General features: G+C 38.7%; 2 protein-coding genes across 3 annotated transcripts in view; one reads left to right on the forward strand and one right to left on the reverse strand.

Moving 5' to 3' along the window:
• The first annotated feature begins 79 nt into the window (after window positions 1–79).
• The window catches only part of RGL1 (ral guanine nucleotide dissociation stimulator like 1), a 215,138-nt gene continuing 197,569 nt past the window's right edge, over window positions 80–17,648 (forward strand). Inside the window, exon 1 of one of the 2 annotated variants that reach the window (XM_033092529.1) lies at window positions 80–488. The gene's annotated coding sequence lies outside the window, so the exon portion shown is untranslated. The remainder of the gene's footprint in view (window positions 489–17,648) is intronic. The other variant, XM_033092531.1, reaches the window with a different exon arrangement.
• APOBEC4 (apolipoprotein B mRNA editing enzyme catalytic polypeptide like 4) lies at window positions 8,222–14,995 on the reverse strand. The gene is made up of 2 exons (XM_033092533.1): window positions 14,750–14,995; window positions 8,222–10,561 (listed from the first exon to the last, which is right to left on the reverse strand). The coding sequence occupies exon 2, from the start codon at window positions 10,529–10,531 to the stop codon at window positions 9,422–9,424; it is 1,110 nt and encodes a 369-aa protein (XP_032948424.1). The 5' UTR covers window positions 10,532–10,561; window positions 14,750–14,995; the 3' UTR covers window positions 8,222–9,421.

Consider the following 17,648-nt stretch of genomic DNA (forward strand, 5'->3'; position numbering starts at 1 on the left):
GGGAAGCGGTAATAGGCGATTGGTCATCCGCGTGCCTCACGTGATCCCTAGGGGGTTTCCATAGGAACGCTTCTCTGCGGTCCAGTCTAGGGGTTCTTCTTCTGTTCGCGGCGATGGGCACTGGGGGCGGGTGGCCTTGGCTTTTGCTGCCGCCAACGACCTGTCATCCGGGTCTTGCGTAGGGTCCGGCCGTCCTGGACTTGCCTGTGAGGTGGGATGGACTGGCTGTCGGACCAAGTCCCCTGCCGTTGGCAGTAGTAGGGCGGAGTGATGCACGCCCGGGCGCCCAGCATCGTTCTAGTTCTCAGAGACATCGCTTCGGTCCGGGCGCTGCTCGTGGCTGCGTTCCTGCGCCGGGAGCCCCTTTCCCGGGGTTGGAACTACGCTGTGCGGCCAGCGGGAGGTCCCCAAGGACAGAGTCGAAAGGTCGTATCTTCTGTCAGTGCTGTGTGACAGCACCGCGAAGGCACCTGCAGAACCTGAACTAGGTATCGTATCCATTGGGAGGGAGGGGGAGGTGCGTGGCAGGGGCTGGGGTCGGGTGGCAACACTGGGTGAACCTGTGGAATTTGTGGTAGGGTCCGTCACTGACAGCTTAAAATACGTGGTTGTGCGGAGCGGGCAGGCTAGACAAGGGTAGGGGCGAGCTACGTTCTCCGGTGCTGAGGGGAAATAAAATGTGGAACAACTGGTAGACGTTCAAGACTGAAGACGTTTGTGATTTAAGGTTTTATGTGATCCCTTTAGGCCAGCTTTTTATTATATTTGACATGCCCGTTTCTGAGAGCAAAGCTCTTACTGAGGAGGTAAATGGTAGCTGTGCTGAGTGTGCAACACTGAAGCACAAATGTGTGTAGATTAAAATTAATTTGGACGTTTGGATGGACACTGCTCAGATGGCTTTGTTTTCCCCGACATCCTATCAGGTCTAGTTTAATTCCACCTCTAGCAGAAGGCCGGCTGTTGCCCTGTTAAGTACTCGACTCATTGGTTTCCTGTGCTCTATTGAAAAGAGCACTGGGTTTAGAATCAGTAAATCCTGGCTCGAGTCTTGAGTCTTTCGCTCAATCTACTTGATTGAGACATACCACTTAAAATTCTGAATCTCAGGTTCTCCACTGCTAAAGGGGGCTAATAATGTGTACTTCACAAGATCATTCTGAGATTTAAGTACAGGAAAGCGTTTTGGAGCTATAAAATTGTACATAAATGTGAAATGTGTGTTACCTGTACCATTGGTTTGAAAACTAGCCTTATAAATTACTTAATGATACATTGTGTTTTATCTTGCCCCTGAAGAGATGGAAAGATTCTGGAGGGCGGAGGCTGTCTTATATTTCTTTTGTATCTTCCTTTAGGTCTGACATAAAGCTAAGCATGCAGAAGGTACTCAGTGCACTGGGGTACTTAATTATTCCTGGGTGAATGAGTAACATGTGAAAGCCATTATAGTTTGAGAATCACACTGAGAATAATGAACCAGTAAAAAGAGGAAGAAAGATCTCAAAATCAAATCTTCATTAGATACATGTGCATACTTATGTATCTATATCAATATGTGTATATAGGTATACATATATATCTCTATCTCTTTAATCTGTCATCTATAGAGAGAACCCTCAGGAATAGACTGCATGTTTTTTTCTTGGAAGGAAGAAGCAATATGGCATTTTCTTTTCCCAATTAAATCACCCTTCTGGAACATATATCATTGAGGTGATGAAGTGACATTTCTTTAAATTAACATTCAAGTTATGAACAAACACGCTGGTAAAAACTTCCTCAAGGACTGTCTTAAAATAGCAAAGGAAAAATTTCTACCTGTTGATAACCTTTATTTTAAAAAGTCGTATACCAAAGTATCAGATCATTACTGTGGTGAATAGCATTATATAACTTAGAATAAAGATTTGCTCTAATATTCTTTTCTCAGTTTCAATATTTTGCTAACTTTAGAAGAGAAAATTGACTATTAGAAGCACTACTGAGAGCAAATGGAAACAAGGATTCATGAGCTAATACATCCGTTCTCTTACCATTTCTATTCTTTTGTATAAGGTCTTATTTAGGAAATTTCTTTGTTCTCTGGTTTTAGAACTGGGAAAGAAACCCAGAGTAGAAATCAACTTAAGGGAACAGAGAGGGGAATTTAAAAAATCGAATTGCTTAAAGGTTTAATTGTTTTTAATTGCTCATAATTTTGCTCTGTGTGTTGAATGTGTTAAACATAATTAAGTTTCAGCCACATAATGCATATTACATTTGAGATATAATAATGTCAGAAATATCCTTTTCCAATGCAGTATTTTTTTATTATCTCACAATGATAAGTACCTTGTACATAGTAGGCACTCAACACTTTTCGATCCAATGAAGCAATAATCCAACAAATTAATTTTGGAATTATATTTAGAGATTGAGTATTTTTTAATGGACACATTAATTACCTCTTTAAAGCGGTAGGGAAATTTGTGTGTGTGTGTGAAGAACGCTGTCCTTAATTATCATTTAATTAGAAGATACACATTTCAATTTCTTGCATATGAATATTACAAATTTCTAATGTTAGTCATGGCACTTCTTTCATTTTAGGTAATATTATTTTCCCTATTTTAATTTTCCAAAGGAGTGCTTATCCCTGAAATAAAGGTTCCATAGGGTTTTAAGACATCTGATTTGTTTTGCAACTAACCTGGTTTGGTTCAATACCGAAGTTAACACTGACTTTTCTCGAGATTAATGCTGCATGATAGTATATAGCTCCTTATTTTTGTGATGATGGAAAGAGCAAAAGATCTCTTTAGTTAGAAACGATTTTGATAAAACTGTCTTATAATAAGTTTTTGCAGATATTTTAAACCAAGTACTCTACCTACAATGTGCTTTTTTCTCCAGACTTGCCATTAGATACTTAACAAACCAAGACCTTGAATCCTGCAGCATGGCGGGATTATTAGTTGAAATGGAAGTGAACTCAGTGTTAATCAAATATGTCAAACATGTGTTATAAATATAAAATAACTAAATTTCAGTTCTGGTAATGATTTAATTTCACTGTTCTCTAGCAACATAATTACTACAATGTAAAAAGACTTTTTGGCATGTTACCCATTGACTATATATAGACTTAACATGTGAATGAACTGGTTCTGTGTTAAAACCACCAACCTTCAAAACTTCAAGTTTTTAATCGGTGATTAATTTCAGCTTCACATAACTTTATGATTACACACTGAGGTAGAGTGGATAGGATGAACTATTTTACAATGAGAACTTTTATTTATTTATATATTAGTACTTCAAGGATTTAAAAGATTTAAATCTGTACGCTTGTCTCCGGTAAAAAGTTTAGTGCTAAATGAAAGAATAAGCCTTGTTTGTTAAACATTTTTGTGAATGGGACTATATTTCTATTTCCTGTTTTTACATGCTTATGATAATATAAAGGGAAGCTATGGATTTAAAAATTTATTTATTCCATGTTCTTTCCCATTACTCGGGTCTGTTATTAATGCTAACAGTTGTTTTAAGGTTACATTTCTTGTCACAATATATAATCATAATTTTTGAGATAGTGATAATTTACATCTTTTCCAATAGTTATATCACTTTTATTATTTTTTTTCCTTAACTTATTGCATGAGTTAGTCTCTCAGAAACGATGTTGAGAAATTGGGTGATAGTAGGCTTCTCTTCTTTGTTTTTCTTTCAGTGGAAATGTTTTTGGTATTTACCAGTTTATATTTCTATTGCTTTATGATCTTTCGACATAATGGCTGAAATTACCAAATGCTTTTTTGGGGGATCGAATGATAAAAATCATGTCATTTTTTCATCTTTTAATTTATGAATGTAATGAATTATATTTATATATTTTTATGCACTGAACCATTCCCACATTTCTAGAATAAACTCTATTTGGTTACTATTTTAATTGCTTGCTAGATTTGATTAGTTTATATTTTGTTTACATTTCAGAATCTATATGTATAAGTAAGATTGGTTCATAGTTTTATTTCTTTGTGCTATCTTTATCTGGTTTTGATATTGAGATTAGTCTGGCTTTGTAAGATGAATTGAGAGGATTTCTACCTTTTTTCCCCCTATGCTCTGGAATAGTTTGAATAATAGAAAATTGTCATGCTATTTTTTTTGAAAGTTATAGAATATGCTTACAGAATTATCTGGGCTTATATTTTTAGAGGTAGCGTTTTGATGTTCTTTATCATCTGCAGTTATTGACTTGTTTGGTTTTCTTTCTCTTTTTGAGCCAATTTCAGAATTCATATTTTCATAGTAAATCATGCATTACATCTAGAGTGCCAATTTATTGGCAAGAAGTTGCAAAAAGTATTTTCTTATAGTTATTTTAGTTACTTCCATAACCATAGACATACAGCTTTTCTCATTGCTGCTATTAACTATTTAAATAAAATATTAAAATCAACAAATTTTTTTCTGTTTTTCTTCTCCTAACCTGATTGTTACCAATTTGAGAAACATATCTTTACTTTTATAGAAAATAGTCATCTAAGACTCATAGTTTTGAAAGAATTTAAAAGATCCTACAATTTCTATCCTTTTCTACTAACTATCCTTATCCTGTTAATATTTTATTAATAATAGCAGCCACTTGATGAGTGCTTATTGTGTGTTAGACACTTGGTTAATAAGCTCTTTCCTATACTTACATTATTTAATCCTTGGGGTAGCTCTAGTGCCTAGGAATTAGTGTTGCCATTTTATGAATGAGAAAACTAAGGCTAAGAGAGATTAGGTAACTCAGCCAATGATATTCAACTAGCAAGTAGCAGACTGGTATGGGAATTAGGACTGTCAGATTCTGAAGCTTGTGCTTTTAATCACCACTCTGTACTTTCAGTAAGTCTTTCTCATTATTCCCAACTATACTGCTTACCTTTGTGCTAAAAATAAGTCTATAACTAAGTATCAAGTGTTCAATAAACCCACACCATAGCTTGAAATAAACTGTAAATTGTGAACTTAAAAAATCTTGTTGTTGTAATGATTTTTTAAAAAGATACTTATTTTTCCCCCTCAGATATTCCTGTGAGCTTTCCCCACTTATTTCAGTATTTTGAGACTAGACATAGAGCCTGTGATCAAATTAGCCTACTGCAAAAGATACCACTTTTTTGGTAGATGGAGAGATCAACAGGTATTGATTAGTAATTCCACTTAATTCTTAAAAAATTTTGGCAAAATACCCACAACATAAAATTTATCATCTTATCCATTTTAAGTGCATTTTAAGTAGTACGTATACAGTACATTCACATTGTTGTACAATCATTACCACCATCCATCGGCAGACCTCTTTTTATCTTGCAAAGCTTAGACTCTGTACCCATTAACTCCATATGCCCCCCTCTCCCCAGCCTCTAGCAACCACAATTTTATTTTCTGTGTCTATAAACTTGATGACTCAATGTACCTCATATAAGGCAAATCACACAGTATTTGTCTTTTATGACTGGCTTATTTCATTCAGCTTGATGTCCTCAAGATTTATCCAAGTCGTAACATGTGTCAGACTTTCTTTCCTTTGTAAGACTGAATAATGTTCCCTTGTATGTGGATACCACCTCTTCTTTATCCACTCTCCCACTGATGGACACTTGAGTTACTTCCACTTTTTGGCTATTGTGGGTAATGCTGCTGTGAATATGGCTGTGCAAATATGTCTTTGAGACCCGGTTTTCAATTGTTTTGGGTAGATACCTGAAAGTGAAATTGCTGGATCATATGGTAATTCTCTTTTTAATTTTTTTGAGGAACCAATTCCACTTTATTAACTAAATAGCACAATAAAGCTATGTTCCGTTGCCTCAGGTCTCTGATTTGGTACAGCCCTGAGAGTCAGGGACATCCAAGGTAAGGTACTCTCAGGCCTTACGTTTGGTAGAAGGTCCTGGGTAACAAGGAGTGGGGGAGGGGAGAGTGCCGAAACTGAGATGCAGAACCTACGTAAGGTCTTCTTCACCTTAGCCCGCTCAGCCTACCTAGCTCCCGTAGTCTGGAGGATGCCCAATGGTACATGGCTTGAGCAGAATTACAGAGAAGCCACAGGACTAGTACTCCATGAATATGGAATTTTCTAGGCTTCGTAGGAAGTCCACACTCTTATTATTTTGAGAGGCATTAAAGCATAGTGATTAAGAACATGAATTCTGGAGCTAGATCTCCTGGGGTTGACTCTTCAGCTCAGCTTTTACTACTTGAGCAGTGACTTCAGCTGTCTGTGCCACAATTTCCTTACTTGTAAAATAAGTAACGCAATAATACCGACCACGTAGGATGATGGGGAGGATTAAATGAGTTAATATGTGGAAGTACTTAGGAAAGTACCTGACATAATAGCTCTCAGTAAACACTAGGCAATAATAGCATTATTTTCAGTTAGTGTCGGTTACAGTGTGGCTTTCCTTAAAATCCTTGGAAATAAGATGAATAACATTCCATTCTGTGAGTTAAACTTCTTGGATTGTGTGCAGTACGAATCAAAAAAGATATGTGACAGCAGTTTAAAGAGAGAGCATCTGCTCCCAGGCCAGCAGGAGTAAATTGTAACTTGATGAATCATTGACATCTGTGGAAAATCAATCCTAGTCGTTACAGGAATTGGTTGTAGGGGTTGTAGAGTCATTACAGTCTTAGCCCTCCTAAACACTGTCCAAGGTGCCCTTGTGACTATCCTACCATTTCATTTCAAGTGGCAGATGTCCATCTCTGGTAAGGGGAGTCTGATAGCACTAAAGATTTGAATGACATAATGAACTCCTCTAACCCACAAAGCAGACTTCTGATCATACTTTGGCTTCCGATGTAGCGTATCCAGGTGGTGAAGCTGTATAGGCTGGACCACTTGAATATCTGATTGCATATCTAGTTGTAAGTCTCACTGGAAACCAGAACATTAGCTTTCTGCTTTTACTTGTCAATCTTGGGTGTATTGTTAACCCAGGTCAGCCCCTGATTAATAAATCCGTTCTCTCTGTGTTGACTAAGTAGGTAGTTGAGCCTTCAACGCTGACAGCCAAACCCTGGACCACACTCCCCTCCCCAACCCTCATCAATTTCTTGGAATATACTCCCTGCCTCTTTTAGATCACTGCACCACTAACTGCTTTAATTTATCGACTTGTGTTTTCTTTATTGGAACTTCTATATGTGTGGGGGCAGTGATAATTCTTCAATATCACCATTATAAGTTTGCTACAGAGAGGTGGAGCATTCCAACTGCTAGTCTTCCCTACATTCCTGGACCAGCCTGACCCAAGCCTGACCCTTTGTGTGGAGATCACTGCACTGTACGAGCTCACTCCGTGGAACTAGAGATCTGATATATGCCGTCTTAGAGCAGATCGCTCAAGTCTCTCGTTTTTCAGAGGCGGAAACAGAGACTACTTGCGTAGGACCATATATCTTCATGCTCTTTCGATAGTCGGTTGTCTAAAGCTTGACTATATCGTCCTCAACTCATGACTTATTAATAATCTTCCTAGCTCCAGTCTTATCTAACCAGTACAAACATTTAACTTCCCAAAGCACCTTTCTTTCCTGTGGTTCTGGCAACATTCCTCCCTTTGTTATATACCATTGCCATCCAGGTTCACATTTGAATACGGATTCATCGTAGATTTCAGACTATGTTTCTAACTGGTTGGATCCTTTCTAGCCTGATTGACATTGTGGTCTTCCTGACCGCTTTGGAGATAGATTGCTTGGAGATAGATAGATCCAACAATTGGATCTACTTTTTTTTTTTTTTTTTTTTTGAGGAGCTCACAAGGGGGGCAGTTCCCCTGGTTGCTGCGGGGCTTCACCAGCCAACCTGGCAAGAAGCTTTAGAGTTGGCTCCCCAGGTCCCCCTTGACTTGCTGACACCAGTAGCTGAGTTGGTCACCTGAATCTACTTCTGTAATGATCAGAGATGCTGAATTTATCAGGTTGGGGTCTTATTTATTTTTTTTTAACTCTGCATCCCACACTATAGACATGATTTCATGATCTATAATAAACTTCAAGAATCCCTCTTTAAATAATAATTACTGTATACCCACAATACAATTATATTCCAATTATTCTATACACATTTTCAAGTTAAGAACAGAAATTTATTTATTTTTTTTAAATTATCCATGTTTATTTTAATCACAACAGGAATTTCTATTCTAAAGATTTTTCTTTTTAAAGGGAAGTGAGGCAGCAAATGTGGATTAATTAAACACAAGCAAAGTGCTTTGATGTACATGCTCAGAGGGTTCGTCAAGGAGTCCTTCCTAGAAGTGTGTTTTGAACAAGATTTTAAGAGAAGGTATAGATATGTACGGGTGAAAAAGAAGTGGTCAGAAAAAAAGGGAAGTAAAACAAAAATTGTGCATTGGGGAGCTATATCAGAAGAAGGGGGAATGGATGCTAAGAAAAAAAAGCAGCAACACGTCCATTGCAGGATGGTTAAGCAGGCACTTGGCTGGAATTTACAAGAATATTGGGGAGCAGTGACTGGTAAAGTTATTGAGATGAAGGTTCACAGCCTTGCTACCCACATTTTACCTGGATAGTGTGCTAGATCCTAAGGGAAAACCAAAGGGAGAAAGAGACAGTGTTTGACCTATAGGAATTAACAATCTTGCCGATGAGACAGGACAATAGGAAAGTAGATGAGGAGTCTTGCAAGCTAGTAAAAGTGGCTTGGATATTACATGGTGAGTAATGGAAGGAGCCTTTGGAGAGTCTCATGTATCATCCTGCCTCTGTCATCTGCTCAGGAGGGAGAGGTCTGAGCTGGGAAAGATCAAACTGAGCAGGAGGCCAGATTTCAAAAATCAATTTTTGTAGCTATGTCTAATCAATTAGCAAAAGAGCTTTTCCACCCACACAAAACTATTTTGAAGCACTTTAGAAAAAAAAAATGCGTTGCCTAAAATCTCCTGTCCACAATGAACAATTAATGGAAAATCACTGGTTTGCTTTTGCAAACAGCACTTCATGCCAGTAACTTCAGGCTGTTTTCCAATCTTACAGTAAATTTTAGCACTGAAACCAATTTAGGAATATTTAGTCCATAGGCTTTTTTAGTGGAAAGATGATGTGGGTAGACTAGAATAATAACATTTTCTTTTCCACACCAAAATATTAGCAAGTACTAATGGCTCCACTCTGATACTGTCAGTTTCAAAATAAAGAAATATATTAAGTTGCGTATGGAAACTTTTTGGATTATGTTAGAAACAGTGTAGCTTTATAATAGTTGAGATGGTAAGCGATTCAGATTTTGCCTTTAATGTATCATTTTATCTCCATCTTGGATCACACCTAAGAAAGTTTCCAGATTTTTGTTGGCTATTTTACAAGTCCTCTGGTAATTGTTTGGTCTTATGTGGTAGAAATGTAGATGTTATTTTTTCCCTTTCTTTTTCTTCTTCTTCTTTTCACCTGCCTCTTCTCTACTTGCAAACTGTTCTGTGATTTCTACTCTCTTCACTGGCATTGCAATGGGAGGCTTCCTGTGGTCCTTGGCTTCCTGGAATGACATTGGAGGCATATTTAAGTGCCTGACGACATTCCTGGGTTTATGTGGGTTCTGGCCCACATGGATGGGTGGTAGGTCTCTGAAAGGCACCAGCACAAAAATGACAGGCACCCTGAAGTCTGGTGTCAGATTGGGTTGTGGTTGTCCACTTGTCACTTGAAAAGATGGTCCAGGAGCGACACTGTTTAAGGCGTAGCTCTCTAAAGCTGCCTGAGCTGTTGTGTTCTGATTCTCTTTTGTCTGGGGAAGAACATCTGTGAAATAAGGTCTCACTCCTGTTATGGCATTGATCGCATATGCGTTGTACCTGTCAGCTAGTGCCCTCCCAGTTAAAATGGGCTGGAAAACCGTTGCTCCTGAGACACCACTCACAAAGTTGTTGAGGAGAGAATGCCAGATCCCCCCACTTATTGGGCTCAATGTGACCTTCGGCCATAGACTTGCCAGGCTCCGGAGAGCTTCGCGGTTCCACGCCGAGGCAGGAAATTCGGCCTCAGTATGATAGAGCTGAGAGAAGTAAATACTAAGAGTGACATCTGGATACATTATCAGGAAATTGTACATTTTGCTGATGCAGCAGTGGTCAGCTTCATTACAAGGGGAGTTGTTGGAATACAGAATGATATGCCTGATGCCATCATTACTGTATATGGTCGAGTCAAAATAGCCATTCGTCTCAAATAGCATTGATTCTGGATGGGTATTATTGCCAGTGCAACTGCTAGCATGGCCCTTCTGCACCAGGCTTCCACAAGAAGTTTTTAGTTCATAAAACGTGAGGTGTTTGGGTTGAGGATATGTTGGCCCATAAGGGAATCCAAAAATCTGATAAAATTCTGTATAGGGAACTCTTGCTTCTTCACCTGTCCGAATATGATAAGGACAATTAGAGCAATCTAGAGAGAAGCTTAGCCAGTAATAAGGTTTTACTATTGTTCCACGATTTGCTAAGTATTCCTCATATAGTGGCTCCATTGCTAGTTTTATTGTCTTCTAGCTGCAACCCTAAAGAAGGAAGGAAAAAAAAATGTGTGTGATATACATATATATATATATGTAAAACCAGTGTAGGAAAAATTAAAGACAGTGCATTAATTTATTGAGTCATACTTTTCTTCAAAGCAGGTAGCATGATAACCATAGCAGCACCTTTGATTCTAAAAGATAGTGATATATATATATATATATATATATATATATATATATATATATATATCCATAGATTAGAAAGCTTAGGATTCATCTTTATTGAGACTCCTGGAGAGTGGGGAGGAGACAAAAGAAAAAGGCACAATATACCTTTACCTATTTCATAGATTCTGAGGCAGAAGAGCAAATGGGTTAATGGTGCAAGTACTACCGTGTTTCTTCGAAAATAAGACCAGATCTCGTATTAAATTTTGCTCCAAAAGATGCACTCTTATTTTCCGGTTAGGTCTTCTTTTCAGGGAAACACGTTAGAAGCAGACTGCCTCGTTTCAAATCAGGGCTCTGCCACTTATCAGCTTAGTAACTTTTGGCAAGTTGCTTAACATCTGGGAGCCACAGCTTCCTTGTCTATAAAATGAGGCTAGGATTAGTTCCTACCTCTTTAGATTATTTTGAGGATTGAATGATAGACTAAATTTGTCTTTATTATGTGCCTGTTACATAATAAGGACTCAATACATGTTTAGCTCTTAGTAGTGATAGTACAAGTCCCAGGGTTATCTAGATGATTCTTGTTTATGAAAGTCCAAAGAAATAAGCAGGGGTTTTGCATTTTGTTCATGTTCTTCTTTTGTCTCTTTTCCGAATATGATAATATTTAATATATTGTGCAAAGGTTTTGGGTGTGCTTGCATCTCCAATCAGCTATTTCTTCTAATCATCGACAATAAATTGGAGGTGGTTATACTTTTAGGAAAAGGATCATGGAGTCTATTTTGCTTAATGGTAGAGACTTCTTGTAGAAGTGCCACTTGAGTATTCTTTGGGCCATGGACACTCATTCGTCAACATTTAAGAGTTATTTCCAGGGTGTGTGGGGGGTCTTGTTAGAACATTTTGGAAACTTTAGTATTCTCAAAGCAAATATGGTTCTTTAGGAATTTTAAATAATTTCTGGGATGTTAAAACCCAAAAGTTGAGATCTTTAAGTAATGATTTAAAAAAAAATAATTCCTTCAGTTATCATTGTTCCCAAGCAGCAAGAACTTTTTATAATACAAGTATTACATGTTTCTTGTAGGATTTTTTTTTAAATAATACTGATACATAAAGGAAAAACTAAAAAAATCATGCCAGTTTGTACCATGTTTCCCCGAAAATAAGACCTAACCGGAAAATAAGCCCTATCATGATTTTTCAGGATGACGTCCCCTGCACATAAGCCCTAATGCATCTTTTGGAGAAAAAATTAATATAAGACCCGGTCTTATTTTCGGGGAAACACGATACCAGTTTACATCTCCATCTATTCCCCAGGTCTATTCCCTCCAGTCATTTGCTGTGTTTGTTACACATACATAATTAAATCATGTTTTAATTTCGCATATTCACTTAGTATTATGTCATGAGCATTTTCCCACGTTATTAAAAACTCTTCAAAAAACATAATACTCATGGCTAATTAGTGTTTATTACATAAGTATAGCATTCAGCTTCTTGCCTCTTTTGTTATTATACATAGTGCTTTGATGGCTCTCTGTAAATAAATCGTTCGTATCTCTGATTCTTTGCTTTAAGGTAGGTTACTAGAAGTCGTATTATTAAATCACTTTCTCAGATTGCTTCCTAGGAAGGTGTACCAATTTTATCACGTTCTCCCAGTGTTGTTTATAACCCCATTTGCCAATTCGAGAAGTTAAGCATCTCTTTGTGGTTATAATTTGTATGGTTTCAATTCCTAGTGAGGTGGAACACTTTACACATGCTTATTGATCTGTAGTATTTATTCTGTGACCTATATTTGATCCCTTAACATTTTTTTGTTTGTTTGAGGTTTGCATATTGATTTGCAAGAACTCTTTATGTGCCAAGAATATTAGCTGTCATACTTATTGCCAATATTTTACCTGCTGACAGAGCCTTTCAGTTGTGCTGAAGGTATTTTTTAATTGTACCGAATTTTACATTTTTATGTGGTCAGATATTTACCCTTAGGATTTTTTTTTTACTATTGTATTTAGAAAAGGCTTTCCCATCAAAGAGGAGTTAATAAGTACTCCCCATATTTTCTTCTGATATGTATGGTTTCATTTTTTCCATTTAACTCTTTGTCCAGGCAACAAAACAGAAAAATGTAAAAGGGATAAACTGACCATTGCAACAAAATATACTTTTCACTTTTCAAAATGGAAGGTATCATTTCAGAAGTATTTATTAGGACCTCTCATGGGAAAGCCCTTTGATCAACTTCTGTCTTCCTCACCCCAGGGCACTGCAGCCATCTCTGTGTTTGATCAGCCTGCTCTCCAGGCTGGAACCTGCTGAGTTCCTTTGTCTAGACTGTTCTGGGCAGAAAATAGAGAGGGTGCCAAAAAATGTATACACATTTTAAGAAAGGAAAAAATTATATTAAAATTACACTGATGGTAACCACTTTGAGCACCTCTTGTAACTGCAGAAGTCAACCGTGACTTGTATTCACTTTTGTTATCAGTATATATTGAGTATTACAATTTCAATACAGTTTTCCTTTCTTAGGACCTCAATCCAGCTGTAGATAGAATGTAACTTTACCCATGTCACCGTAATCGTAATGGCGAATATCTCTGCATGAACTCTGGGTACCACATACTCATCCAATTCAGATTTCTCCTAACCTTTGTCATGCCAACTTAGTCCACAGGATTGGGCGTTTACCTCAGTTTCCTCCTAAGTGCTATAATTTCCTGCTGTAACTGAATTCCTGCCCCGCGGCTTCCTAGACCTTACCTAGCTATTCCTCAGGACGCTGGACTCTTCCTGCTTAACCCTTGGCAACAGACCCATCACCTGGAACGTGGCACCATCTCCTGCTTGATCCTGAGCATTGTTTCTGCCTGGATCTGCTGTTCTCACAGACTTACTCATCAGACCGGATCTCTCCGAATCTCAAAACATGTTGAAACCAAGCCCAGAGTCTTACTCTCTTTTGAATATTGTGCCTTGGACGTGGTCTGCCGTTGGGTGGCCCACCTGATACACAGGTTACTACTCAGATTACAATTTCAGCTCACCCATAGAAAATTTACAGATTGATTTGGCCAAAATACTATGGAAGCAGTACTGGGAGGCCCTTTTCGGCCTTTATTTTTTTTTGAGGGGGAGGTGAGAAATGCGTTAACTATTTATAGTGGTTCCAGAATTACCCTTTTGAGAAGTAGAAGTCTTCCTGTCTTTTAAGATAAAGATATGCTTTTCTAAGCACTCCTTCCTCTGCACCCTTTTTCTCCTCTGGCTATTTTAGCCGTGGATGGTGTATGACTACTGTCTGTAAGGAGATCTTGAAAACCATTCGCCTTCAAACGTAATGGAAGGAGAGCTGGAGTTTCATTCTTGCTTATGGCTTCTCAGTGTCAACCAACTATGGTTCCCTAGTGGCGAGGTCTTCACTTTTTTCAGAGGGTCTCTCTGGGATTGTTCTTTGATCTCCCTCCTCTAAAGGGGGAAGCAGGAAAGAACTGCCCCCTTTGAATTGTTATAGAATTTGTGGTTTATATCATCCATTTGCCATTGATCACAGACTGCCTTTATTGTTAACTTTCAGTGTCTGTCCTTTCATACTCCCCTACCCCGACAGAGACGTGCCCTGGTTCGCCCAGGGCCTACCCAGGAACCTTGATTGGTTCACAGGCCAGGTTGGCCAACACCTGTTTCCCCAGCATCCTGTGTCCCTACCACCCAGGCCTTTTCCTTCTGCTTTGTCTGAGTTTGGGAAATGCATGTTGCTCTCCATAGAGCAGATCTACTGGTGGTGAGAAGGAGAGAGCTGTAAAACCCAGCTCCATCTTCGGGTTGTGAGTGACCCCTGGACTGCAGCCCTGGGAGAACAGCCTGCCTTAGTTTAACATAAATGAGGACAATCTGCTCTCTTTTCACCCAACTGGGATTTAGTGAGTACTGGTAAAGCACAGTTTGCACTGGAGTAATTGGAAAATGGAGTTTGCCCTTCCCAATCTGTGCACAATCTGTTAGCAGCTAAAAACAAATGTTAGCAGTTATAATTACCATCGTTTTGTCTCCAGGCTTGGATCACACTCCAGGTGTCCTAGGAGAGGGTCTGTTTCCCTTTTTTCCCCTCTTTAAGTCCCATGCTCTGTTTCAGGTAGCTTCGGAGGGCAGTTGTGCTATAAAGATGACCTCCTGTGTCGGTTCAGGACACTTTCACAGTTTGTGTCTCTTAGTTCCTGTGAACTTTGCTGTCCCCAGTTAGGAAGACGGTGCTGAGGTGTGGCTGCCTCTAAGAACACTGTTGAATTGGTGCCATGGTAACGTTTGCAAAGTAGCTACTGCTAGGATACGGTTCTGACACGTATTACTTTATTTGCATTTCAAACCACCTGTTCCGAAGATGAAAATATACATGAACACATATTGCAGTCTGGATAAAAGTGTAATATCTGACTATGTAAGCGAATGTGTTGGGTTTTTTCTCCCTCTGGATGTAAGAATCAAGTTCTGACGTCATTCTCCTCAGCTCCTTTGTCCTGATCTAGAATAAGTGCCAGGCTTGGTGTGTGGACGAGATTTGTTGGTCTGTGGCCTGTGGAGGCTCCAGGGCTTCTCCTTGGAGGTTTGCCCTTCAGTAAGAGAGAAGCACCTATGAAAAGAAGCAGAGACTTGACTTCTCCAAACTTGACTTCTCTGCTAATAAGCCCGCAGTCCCGGAAGGGGAACCCGATTTACTCGGCGCTGCAGTTTCTTTCCTCTTCCAAGTTCCCAGGGAGACTCGGTGGCTGCAGGAAGAGCCACTCGCCTTTTTCCGGTCTTTTCCCCACCTGCCTTCATCTCCACACCATCTCCTAGGGCACTAGACCTGTGGATGGTCTGATTCACTGTTTGTGCTCACTCTCGGTTGTTCTCTCTTTCCTTTTCCTCAGGCCCCTTGAAGGAGTTGAGTGGTGAGTACTAGTGTGTGTTTCCATTAGTTACCATCAAACGTCCTTAAGCATATATACTATCATATTACCCATCAAGGATAATGGAAGCACCTAGAAGGCTTCCTGCAGCAGCTTCACCACTCTTGTTTCTCATAGTGAAACTTCCAGTCTCCATGATAACAACAGTCCTCCGCCAGTTATTTTTGTTACATTTTCTTTCCTTCGGCCTTTCTTTGGTACATGCTCACTCTATTGCATCCAATTCCTTCCCCACCATTTGCCACAGATCATGTCTTTACTGTTCCCATTTCTTGCCTCTATTTTCGTAGTATCTTCTAACTCAATGAACTTGTAAGTATAAAACCAGAAGTTGATCCTCAAAGTTCATCTTTTATTTAACTTTAACAAAAGATATTCCACTTAAAGATATTGCCATGGAAATGAGTCTCTATCCACCAGTATATATACCAATTTCATTTTAGGGTGACTTCAAGGGGTAGGCAATTCCAAGTAGCCAGCATTTTAAAAACCAGCTCTACTGAGGTATAGTTGACAAATAAAAATCGTGTACACTTAGGGTGTACAACTTGATCTTCTGATATACTTATACACTGTGAAATGATGACAGCAGTCGAGCTAACTAACTTATCCATCACCTCATACAGTTATCTTTTTTTGGGGTGTGTGTGTGTGTGTGTGTGAACACTTAAGATCTACTCTCTTGGCAAATTTCCAGTGTACACTGTAGTATTGTTAACTGTAGTTACCATGCTCTACATTAGATCTCCAGAACATGTTCGTCTTGCATAACTGAAACTTTATACCCTTTGACCAACATCACTCCACTTTCTCCGTCCCCAGCCCCTGGCAACCACCATTCTACTCTATGCTTTCATGAGTTTGACGATTTCAGATTCCTCAGATAAATGAGATCATCCAGTATTTGTCTTTCTGTGACTGTTTTTTTCACTTTTTACATAATGTCCTCCAGGTTCATCCATGTTGTGGCTCATGCAGCATTTCCTTTTTTTTAAGCTGAATAATATTCCATTGTATGTATGTTAACACATTTTCTTTATCCATTCATCTGTCGATGGTTATTTAGGTTGCTTCCATGTCTTGACGGTGTGAATAATGGTGTGGTGAATATGGGAGTGCAGATATCTCTTTCAGATCCTGATTCCAATTCTTTTGGATAAATACCCAGAAGTGCTATTGCTAGTTCATATGGTGGTTCTATTTTTAATTTTTTGGGGAATCACCATACTGTTTTCCATAATGGCTGCACCAATTTACATTCCCACCAACAGTGCACAAGGGTTCCCTTTGCCATACCACCGACACTTGCTATCTTTTACCTTTTTGATAATCGCCATCTTAACGGGTGTGAGGTGATATCTCATTGTGGTTTTGATTTGCATTCCTCATGATTAGTGATGTTTGAGCAGCTTTTTTCTATACCTGTTGGCCATTTGTATGTCTTCATTTGAGAAATGTTGAATCAGGTCCTTTCCCCTTTTTAAAATCAGATTTTTATTTTTTGCTACTGAGTTGTACGAGTTCCTTATGTATTTTGGATATTAACCTCTTATCAGATATGTTGTTTGCAAGTATTTTCTGCCATTCTGTAAGTTGCATTTTCACTGTATTGATTAAGTTTCTTTTGCTGTGCAGAAGCTTTTTAGTTTGATATAGGCCCACTAGTGTATTTTTGTTTCTCATGCCTGAACTTTTGGTGTCATATCCAAAAAAAGTCATCACCAAGACCAATGTCAAGAAGCTTTTTCCCTGTTAGTTTTATGTGGTCAGCTTTTACGTTTAAGTCTTTAATCCATTTTGAGTTGATTTTTGTATGTGGTGTGCATGAGCCATCATTTTTTAAGCTACTATTTTTTACTGTTAGGTGAAGGAAAACTCTGAGGGAAGGTCAACTTTGCAAAGCTCTCTTTAGTACAGAATAACTTTTAAAATTGAATTTAGTCACAAGGAAATAAAGGACTTTGATGATGGTTCAAGGACCTGCTCAC

Source organism: Rhinolophus ferrumequinum, chromosome 22 (assembly GCF_004115265.2).
Source record: "Rhinolophus ferrumequinum isolate MPI-CBG mRhiFer1 chromosome 22, mRhiFer1_v1.p, whole genome shotgun sequence".
Lineage (NCBI taxonomy): Eukaryota > Metazoa > Chordata > Mammalia > Chiroptera > Rhinolophidae > Rhinolophus > Rhinolophus ferrumequinum.